The 9,593-nt window shown below is 40.0% G+C and overlaps 1 protein-coding gene and 1 long non-coding RNA gene across 2 annotated transcripts in view; one reads left to right on the forward strand and one right to left on the reverse strand.

The window, feature by feature from the left end:
• Positions 1 to 9,423, forward strand: part of lonrf1 (LON peptidase N-terminal domain and ring finger 1) — an 11,401-nt gene extending 1,978 nt beyond the window's left edge. Inside the window, exons 2-12 of the mRNA XM_007551862.2 lie at positions 814 to 929; positions 1,738 to 1,860; positions 4,063 to 4,254; positions 4,379 to 4,592; positions 5,027 to 5,132; positions 5,229 to 5,343; positions 5,429 to 5,550; positions 5,661 to 5,819; positions 5,954 to 6,116; positions 7,098 to 7,250; positions 8,818 to 9,423. Of these exons, the coding sequence (XP_007551924.1) occupies positions 814 to 929; positions 1,738 to 1,860; positions 4,063 to 4,254; positions 4,379 to 4,592; positions 5,027 to 5,132; positions 5,229 to 5,343; positions 5,429 to 5,550; positions 5,661 to 5,819; positions 5,954 to 6,116; positions 7,098 to 7,250; positions 8,818 to 8,976 (1,622 nt within the window). The 3' untranslated portion in view covers positions 8,977 to 9,423. The remainder of the gene's footprint in view (positions 1 to 813; positions 930 to 1,737; positions 1,861 to 4,062; positions 4,255 to 4,378; positions 4,593 to 5,026; positions 5,133 to 5,228; positions 5,344 to 5,428; positions 5,551 to 5,660; positions 5,820 to 5,953; positions 6,117 to 7,097; positions 7,251 to 8,817) is intronic.
• The window catches only part of LOC107836208 (uncharacterized), a 2,071-nt gene continuing 1,568 nt past the window's right edge, over positions 9,091 to 9,593 (reverse strand). Inside the window, exon 2 of the long non-coding RNA XR_001662075.1 lies at positions 9,091 to 9,582. This is a non-coding gene — a long non-coding RNA (uncharacterized LOC107836208). The remainder of the gene's footprint in view (positions 9,583 to 9,593) is intronic.

Below are 9,593 nucleotides of genomic sequence, written 5' to 3' on the forward strand. Positions count from 1 at the left end.
GAGATTGGTGCAGAGTCTTTAGGTCTGAATCTGTGTTGTACTTTGAGTTGTATAACCTATAGTACTGCAGAAGAAAACCTAAAGAGCAGAATGGAAACTTCAAGTTACTGTTGACTTCTTGACCTTATGATGACTAACTAGTAGACCTGCTCTGCAAAAAGACTCTTGCCCATGTTACCCAGGTTTGAGTCTCAGGTTTGCAACGTCAAGCAACTAATTTCAGTCTCCACAGCAGTTTGTTTTGAATACTTTGACAGCTTAATGAAAGCGTGTCTTACAAAATGATTCTACACGTAAAGAGGCTCCACCCTGCTCTGCTACAGAAACTCACATCCACTGATCTATTGCTGGTCTGTCAGGGGTTACGCAATCTGCTTTTCTTTCTCTGGGTTTGCAGATAATTCATTAGCTGGTGTCAGATTTGGGGTTTTTGGTTATCTAATGTACGACTAGTCAAACCCTTGAAACCATACTTTCAGTTTACCACGTGAAATGCAAACTTTATACAGAATTATATATTATGTATATTTACAGGGAAATCTATCATTACTTAGCATTGGCTGGTAAATATTCTCACAGTACATAGTGCTTGTGAGAACCCCTCCCACCCCCAGATTTTCCAGTGTGTGACCCACCAATCACTCATCAGTGCTGATCAAGGGAAAATAGACCAGTTCCAATCTCCGACCGACTGACCAGTGCATCAGTAGTATCTTGATTTCGGTAACCAGCCAACTCCTGGTAATGGTATGTTTCTCTCAAATGGTTACAATAACTGTGTATTTGACAGAGGCAGCATTTTTTGTGTTTCAGATCCTAGCGTGACCTTGGCTCGTCTCTCTCGAGCAGAAGCGTACACGGCTCTCAAACAGTACCGACTGGCTTTGGAGGACGCAGAGTTCTGTTCCAGGTCCAGCTATTCTGCTGAAGTATGTCATTCACTGAAAACTGAAACAAAAAATATCGGGAACAAACTAATTACTCATACATTACTGTTCAAAACCAAAATGTAAAGTGCTCAGTGGTCATTTATTCCTCAACCATAAAAGGACAGCTGCCATTTCTGTTGCTTTTTTTTTTCTCTTATTTTGTGTGATTACAGCCTGAACTCGGTACCAGACACAGACTGAGTTGCTTTCATTTGTCCTAAAAAACCATTTCAAGCTAAACTAAGTAAATCAGTATTTAGGCCTGCTACCTGTAAAGCCACAGTCTGCCAGTGCCACATGAATCCTCTCATTGAATTATGATTCCAAGCTAATAAGCTGCATTTTGCAAATAAGTTTAAAAAGATGACGTCTTCATGTTGTTTGTTTCTACAAAATAAAACGGGTGAAATGTTTTTGATGGTTCAAAGGTGGGTAAATTAATTAATCGTGGTCTGAATTTTCTGATTTACTTTAAATTATTATTATTATTATTATTATTATATTTTATTTTTATTTTTTTACAGAGTGTAATCTTTAAATACTTGTGCTACTTGTTTCATTGTAAATATGTTATAAAAGAGGTGCATGGCCAACAAAGGTCTTTCCAAACTAAAGCTTTGAATGATAAGATTAAGGTCAAAACTATTAATAACTATTACGCCACTGGCAGGAGACCACAGACTGGTTCCATTTGTAGGCTACAGCATTTATCTGCCATGTGATATGTATGGATTTTGTGTGTGTGTTTATAATAAGTTTTAACAACTTACTGGGTGGAAAGTAATTTTTCCGTGTCGACTTGTTGCAGGCTCTGTTCAGGAAAGCTATGGTGCTGCATGAAATGGGTCAGGTAGACGAGTCTCTCAAAGTCTTCCTCCACTGCTTGACTATCGACGAGGACTTCCCAGGTGCTAAAAGAAAAGTGGAAAAGGTAAGAGATTTAGCTGATAGCTTTCTTCCAGTTTTCATGCTGGGGATTTTGAATCAGGTTGGGGGTCATGAAGTCTTACTGGTAAGGTAAAGGAGTCCGCCTCTCCTGTGCCTGGCAGCCTCGGCCTTCGTTTCGTTTTTACTTCATTACTTTGAAGAGTTGGGGTTAGGTGAATCTTTTTTTGTTTAGACCTCTGGAAAGATTCGAGCACTGTGGTTGTTACGCAAGGTTGACTTTGTGGATCAATTTTGAGATTTTCCTGTTTAGGAATAATTACATAAAAACCATTTAAACTGATTTAAAAGAAAAAAAAAAGGGATGTTTGTATTTCAAAGTGCTTAGAATAAAAGGACATCTTTCATAAAACACAACTGGCAGCGTTTTCCCGACGTTTCTGAGCATGTCATGATTACTGGGGCGGGTCAGTAGATCACCATGGCTAATACTGTTAGAGCATTTCTTGCTTGTTTTTGTGGCTGTGTAAAGGCTTTTGAACATATGCAGAACAGTGTTAGAAAAGCATACTTATTATGTGAGGAGCTTGTAAAAGAAATGATAAAAGTGTAATAATGTGGTTAATGAAAAGGGCTTTTTGGTCTTCAGAATTACAACACTATTTTAATTCATTTGGAAGATGTCATAAATTTGAAAATATAATCCAGGGTTAAAAATCTAAACTATATTCTACTTAGGTCATGAATAGAGATGCTCAGATATGTGTCTCCACTGCTGATTAACTTTTTCAAAAATTAATGAATGGATTTTCTATGAATTTAAAAAAAATGTTTATTGATAATATCTCTGATAGGTGCAGTTTCTTTATTTGTTTTAAAGAGAAAACAAATGAAGACTAAGAAAAGGAACTTGATCACACTCGTCTATTAAAAAAGTTGCCAATGGATCTGTGCATCAGTCCAGTTGCTATTGACCTGGCTTGTGAATAGCCAGCACAACTCATCTTTAAAATTGAAGGGGAACCAAAAGTTTGGATTCAGCTTCACATTCCTTAGATGAGTCTGGATGTCAAAACCTTGGACTTGAGTTGCAAATATATAAAAATTGGCTTCAGCGTCTCTGGTCAGCCATGGAATTACATAAGTTGTTAGTGGGTCAGGTCTTGTGACTCTGTCTATAATGACATTAGTACCACTTAATGACAGGGATACAGACAGCATTGAAGTTATACAAGTGGGACACATTTGACTCATGCGTTTGCAGAAAAACACAATTATTCCCTGGCTAAGTTGTGCTGAGGAATCAGAGTCTGTGTGTATATTTTTCAGTCCACACTCTGAACTGAAACTACCTGGCAAAAGTTCAGGAAACTTGTTTGAGAAGTGGGGCACGGGCGAAGGAAAGCCATTTGAAATGAAATTAAAACTAGGAATTGGTATCTGCAGTAGAGGACATTGGACTTGTGGGAGTCGTTGACCAGAATCCGATTATTCCCAAGTTCAGTTTCTCATGCAATAGTTATGTAATCACCTCAGAATAGTTAGTTTTTCACTCCTAAGAGGGTTAATGAGACTGTTGTAAATTTGGCTATTTTTAGATGTAGAGAGATTAGATTTATTTATTTTTTTACAGGTGTGTTACAAACGTAAAATCTACCTCATTATAGCACAAATACAAAATATGGAAGAATACATTGCTGGCATAAATGTTAATTGTAGATAACCTCACAACTGAAAAAAAACTAGTCAGGAAATCTCACTGGTTTTCGAACTGGGAACTAGAGTGGTTTTATGACATTCCCAGATTGAAGCTGTAGCATAAGCAGCGACAGGCAGATTATTCAGGTTTATTGTCATCCCATCAAATTAATTTGTAATGTTCTTGAGTTGTTGCTCCCTGCAGCTGTTTTTTCAGACATTGTCGATTAAACAGACCTCACAGAAGTTAAGCAGCTCATCTTTTTGACTTCTTTCAGCTCCCCTGTATGTTTCTTCATATTTTCTTTATGTTACACCAAAGTATTTATGTTACAATTTCTTCTCACTATCACCAAAGGCAGCCCAAGAGCCATCATCTGTGCTTGTGTCAGTGGTCATAAGCCAGACCCTGGAAACATCGCCTTTAGAGAAAAGTTTTGCTCATTTCATTACCTGGCCGACTTGTAATTATATCTGTGTGCCAAGGTTCTTGGTAATTGCCGTCTTTGACCATCTTCGAATTCTGTTGATGAGTTGAATCTTTCTGCAGATCTTGTGTGACCTCCTCTCCCTGGCTGATGAGAATGTTAAGGTGGGCCTGAGAGAAACGACACAGAACACGTTGCCCCACCTGCGCAGCAAACATCTTGTGGCTGAAGCTCAGACTCAGAGCCCCAGACAGAGGCAGGAGCAGCAACACCAGGTCCGTGCCGCCTCTGCACACCAAGTGGACGGCCAGGAGGTACCCACATGTTGAATGATGATGCTACATCACGGAAACGTTCCGTTATTGTGTCGACGCTGCGTCGGTTTTCCTTCGAAATTAAAAGAATCGATCTCACATCTTACCTTGTGTCGCCTCCCAGAAACGATGGGAAAGCCTGGAGCGGCTCGGCCTGAGCCGAGCGCAGTCGCTTCGAATGCACGGCTCTAGCAGCAGTGAAGAGGGGCTGAAGAGGGTGAGCTCTGCTCCTCAGCTGGGCGACCAGGACAAGGGAAGTCTGCTGAAGAGGAAGCTGTCCGTGTCAGACATCGAATCATATGTGGTGGACAGTGGGAGTAGCAAATATAAGAAACAAGGTTGGTTTTTAAAGCATTTGTGTGATCAAAACCATAGTTAGCTCACCTTTTAGTAGAACACAAACCCAGAGCTACTATAAACTGGTTTAGATAGAAGCATGAACATGGGTTAGAGTGACCTAATCAAAGGCCAGACTTGGTTCCAAATTAAAATTTGTGGCTAAACTCAGCGATCGATGTCCAGACATTCAGAGCTTGAGCTTTTTCAAAGAAGAATAGACAGTTGTTCGCCATACTGTCGAGGTTTTTTTTTTTTTTAATGTTTTGACAATATTTATTTTATTTCATAGTTATTATTTTAAGTTGATCTATCACTCAAAATACTGAACATAGGAGCATGTGATTACAACATGACAAAAAGAACTGCTGAGTATTTTGCAAGACAGTATATGTTATTAAAGATGAATAAATAGCACATTTTCAATTTGCTCTAGGTGTATCAAAAGGCTCCAAGCTTAACTCAGCCAAACCAAAAACATGCAGAAGTGTTCCTAAAGATCTGCTGGACGCCAATGACCTGGAGTGCTCCCTCTGCATGAGGTGAAGGCCGACACACACACACACGCACACAGCTAATTCTATATCCCAATAAATCTGATCAGCAGGCTGACGATAACTTTTCACTGTCCGATACAGATTGTTTTATGAACCTGTGACAACACCATGCGGCCACACTTTCTGTAAAAACTGCTTGGAGCGCTGCTTGGACCACACTCCTCAGTGTCCCCTCTGCAAAGAGAGTCTCAGAGAGGTAAGATTTGAATACTGTAGAAGTCACATTGAAAGCCTTCTTACCTGTATTTTTTTGTTGGTAACGTATACCTGGCCGTCTCCAGTATCTAGCATGCAGGAAGTACATAGTGACGAATGTCTTGGACGTCCTGATCAAACAGCTTTTCAGTCAGGAGTATGAGGACAGGACGAAAACACACCTGGAGGAGAACAGAGAGTTGTCCAAGTAAGAATCTACTGCTTTCCTTCAATTTCTGTTCATGTTTAAATGTTATAAGCGTAAGATTCAGAAGGGTGAACACATTTTAACCATTTATTTCTGTCTTGTTTCTGCAGCTTGACGAAGAATGTGCCTATCTTTGTCTGTACTATGGCTTACCCCACTGTGCCTTGTCCCCTCCACGTCTTTGAGCCACGTTATCGCCTCATGATCCGCCGCTGTATGGACACAGGCACGCGGCAGTTTGGGATGTGCATCAGCGACGCTCAGAAAGGGTAAACACACCGCCGTTACTGTCTGAGCATGAGATTGCGCATCAGTTAAGAGTTTCATATAGTGTTCGTTAAGGGCCCCTAAAAAACTGTAGTCGCAGCTTTGCTAAAATGAAGTGTCGTATTCATGTTTTCAGGTTTGCAGACTATGGCTGCATGCTGATCGTCAGGAGCGTCCACTTCCTCCCTGACGGTCGCTCCGTGGTCGATACCATCGGAGGAAAACGCTTCCGGGTTTTGTCCAGAGCAATGAAAGATGGTTACAATACTGCAGACATCGAGCACCTGGAGGACACCAGGGTAAGAGCCACACTGGTTACAACTTGCTGGACTCTGGTTGGTTATGCAGGGTTTTCTGAAATTTCATTGAATGATTTTCCATGTCTGGAAAAAGAGTTTTTGGAATATTTAACCTGTAAAACGGAATTTCCTATTTTATTCACTAACAGCAGTGTCCAGTAAGCCCGGCAACCCTCTGGTTTTTGTTGGCTTCATGTTCGTAGAAGTAACTGAATTTAAAAAAAAAAATACTTTAATGGCTAAAGATGGACTGAGAAGTCTGGAAAATTTTGTTTGACATGAGCAATGTGTTGAAACCCTAGAACTGATGTGTGATGCGTTAGACACTGATTATGTCATAGCAGCTAAAATTGTTAAGTGTTGTTTTTAACTGAACTGTGAAATCAGTTGGAAAAAAATTAGATTTTCATACAGAAACCCAATTATAAGCCTTTTTTATGACCCGGGGATAAGTAAACAAGGTTTTGTTGATACCAAAAATATTACACTGGAATATTTGTTTGGCGACATCAAAATGTTAAGAGTGCGATATTAATATTGCCTGTTTGGCAGCACTAATTATTGACGAATATAGTCAAAGTGCCACAAGATTAAACTGCCACCTACTGGATAAAGTATTATCCACAAGTTCCTACTCCTGCTTTAAAGATTACAGTAACTTCTAAAGGACGACTGTATGAAAATGTGTGAACCTGATGAGAAACGTTTTTCATGACTGAAAACTGTTAAAGAATTCAAATTGTTGTAGAGACTGTGCAGCAACTCATTTGTTTTTAATGGCGCAAGATTCAGTCTTTCTCTCTCCTGCCATTTCATCAGGAAAAAACCTGAATTTTTTTTTTTTTGTTTTGTTTTTATTAAGGAGTGTTTACAAAAGGCTGTATGTTGAGCTAGTAAAATAACTGTGGTATAAATACATCCATTACATTCAGCTGATCAAAAATTCTGTTGATTTTAGCTTATTTTTCTTCTACCTCGCAGGTGGAGGACAGAGAGGAACTAGAAAAGCTACAAGAACTTCATGATGCAGTTTATGAACAGGCCCAGGTCTGGTTCCAAAATCTCAAAATCCGCTTCCACAACCAGATTCTGCAGCACTTCGGACCAATGCCAGAGCGAGAACCAGACATCCAGGTACAGTCATCCCTGCATCCAAAAATCAAAAAAAAAAAAAAAAAAGACATTCCTAAATAATGTGTCATTACTCATTTTTAATAATACAGCAATACAATACAAATTTTAGTGTGGTCATTATTTTTTGTGTGTGTTCTCTGCTTATTAGCTCAGACAAAAATTGAATCAGTGGAGAATCATATTTTGAACTTCATAGCAACTGGTATCTGAAGGAAAGCCACCGGGCTTGTGAAGCTCTTAGTGCTTGTAGACCCCAAAGCTCACGCTGAGTTTTTAGTCCTGAATTGAATCATCTCATGACGCATGGCCTTTTGGGAACTCTCACAGTGACACAGATTCAGCAGCCTCGTAGGTCTTAGGAATGCAGTTTTTGTGTGTATTGTGCTCCGACTCCAGCTTTGGCCTGCAGGGATTACAGCTCCTTTCTCTGGACAACCACTGCAGATTCTTCTGACAATGTGGGCTAAAGAGCTTAATGGCTGCTTCATGGCTAATCTCTCAGGCTGCGTTGCATCACAACGGTGCTATGGAAAAAATCCCCAGCTCTACACACACAGACACGCTGAAAAAGCAGAAGGACTGCGGGTTTTGGGGCTTATTGGGTAATTTGAGTTTATAATGATAAACTCAATCATGCAGAAATCCTTCCAGAGCTTGAATAGCAGTAAGGTGTTTTCTTTTCACGTCCATGTTGACCACATCACACAGACGCAACGATTTGTTAACTCTGATGCAGCAGCGCATTCCCGCTTCAGATTACTGGGAACAGTCTGTTCAGTGTTAACTCATTTCAGAGTCATAGGGCCGGTTACTTCATCACTCAGAAGTTATGCAACTAAAGTTGCTCGAATAGCAACTTAAAAGAGAACACGCCAGGTTGCCATGAAAATAAGTTTCTCCTGATTTACCTCTGAATTATAGTTCAATCAAACACGTATATTTGTGTTGAGATCAGTTGACGATGGCGTTGTGGATAACTGGATTTCATTACGCCTGTCATATTACAGCAGACGAGCACAGCCTCTTTAATATGAACCGTCAGTCACCGCTGTCCCTGAGCTGTAGTAAGACTTAATGCTCTCTGGTGTCTTAAAAATTGAGATGCACCGATGGAAAGAGTTGGCTTGCTGATGCAGATTTTAGTTGATTATAAATTCTAGTTTTATGAACCAAAATATAAGAAGAAAAGATGAGCAATCAAAGTACATTTTTCTCTAGCCTTTTTGTTCCGAGTGGAAAACAAAGCTGAGTATTGAGCTCATATTTTAAATGATCTGTAGCGTCGTAGGGCAGCGATGAGTGCGGCTGGTATTGTTAAAACATCAATATTCTCTATGGACTCATATTTCATGGCAGCCTGAGGTTTGTAGTTCAAAAGAGAAACTATGCAGTGATCCTTCTAGCCTTTCTGTCATCTCCTGAAAATCTCTCTCTTTCACTCGCAGCCTGATTACAAAGCACAGAAATGACTGGACATGTTGTAGGAAATGCATTCTTAGTTGCTACCTGTATCAGTTATAGCAGACGGATGATTCTGACAACGTTTTTGTCCATTTTCTTTGTCCAGGCAACTCCAAACGGTCCTGCTTGCTGCTGGTGGCTGCTGGCCGTTCTGCCCATCGACCCTCGGTACCAGCTGTCTGTCCTGTCCATGACCAGCCTCAAAGACCGCCTGGTGAAGATCCAGCACATCCTCACATATCTGCAGAGCATCCCCAACAACTAAGAGCTTCCCCCTCGACAAGCGTCCTCTGGGACTTTAAATGTAACAATTGAGGAAACCTCAGTCAGCATCCTAACAAACTACAGTCTCTACTATCAGTGGCTTCAGCGTCGTTTCTTTTTACAGTTTCAGTTTACTGTTCTGTACTCAAATCACACACAGGATTCAGTGAGAAAGCCTCAAAGGCGTGGATCAATAAAACAGACACGGGCCCTAACACCTCAGGGATGCACTTTTTGCTATGAAATAAAAATAAAAAAATAAAAAGAAAGGTAATGCAAATAGTTGCATCTGTTGTCTCCTGATGCAGTTATTGTTCAGAAGATCTTCCATAAAGATTGTGGGGAGAAGAAGCAAGTCATCCAGATGAAGACGACAGAGAGTAGTATTTCTAACAATTGTCTGAATGCCGTCTTTTTTTTTTTCTTTCTTATTTTACAACTGGTCTAACTGAGGTGAAACTTTTTTTTTGTTGTTTTTTTTTTTTAACCAGTAAAAGAGTGACAATAAGATGTATTTTAATTTGATAGAGGGGTGGCACAGAATCCTAAATGCTGAAAGTTGGAAAGTGGGAGGGGGGACAAAAGAGTTTATTACACACAGCTATACCTCACTTTAAA

This window comes from Poecilia formosa, unplaced genomic scaffold (assembly GCF_000485575.1).
Source record: "Poecilia formosa unplaced genomic scaffold, Poecilia_formosa-5.1.2 Scaffold44, whole genome shotgun sequence".
NCBI classification, from domain to species: Eukaryota; Metazoa; Chordata; class Actinopteri; order Cyprinodontiformes; family Poeciliidae; genus Poecilia; species Poecilia formosa.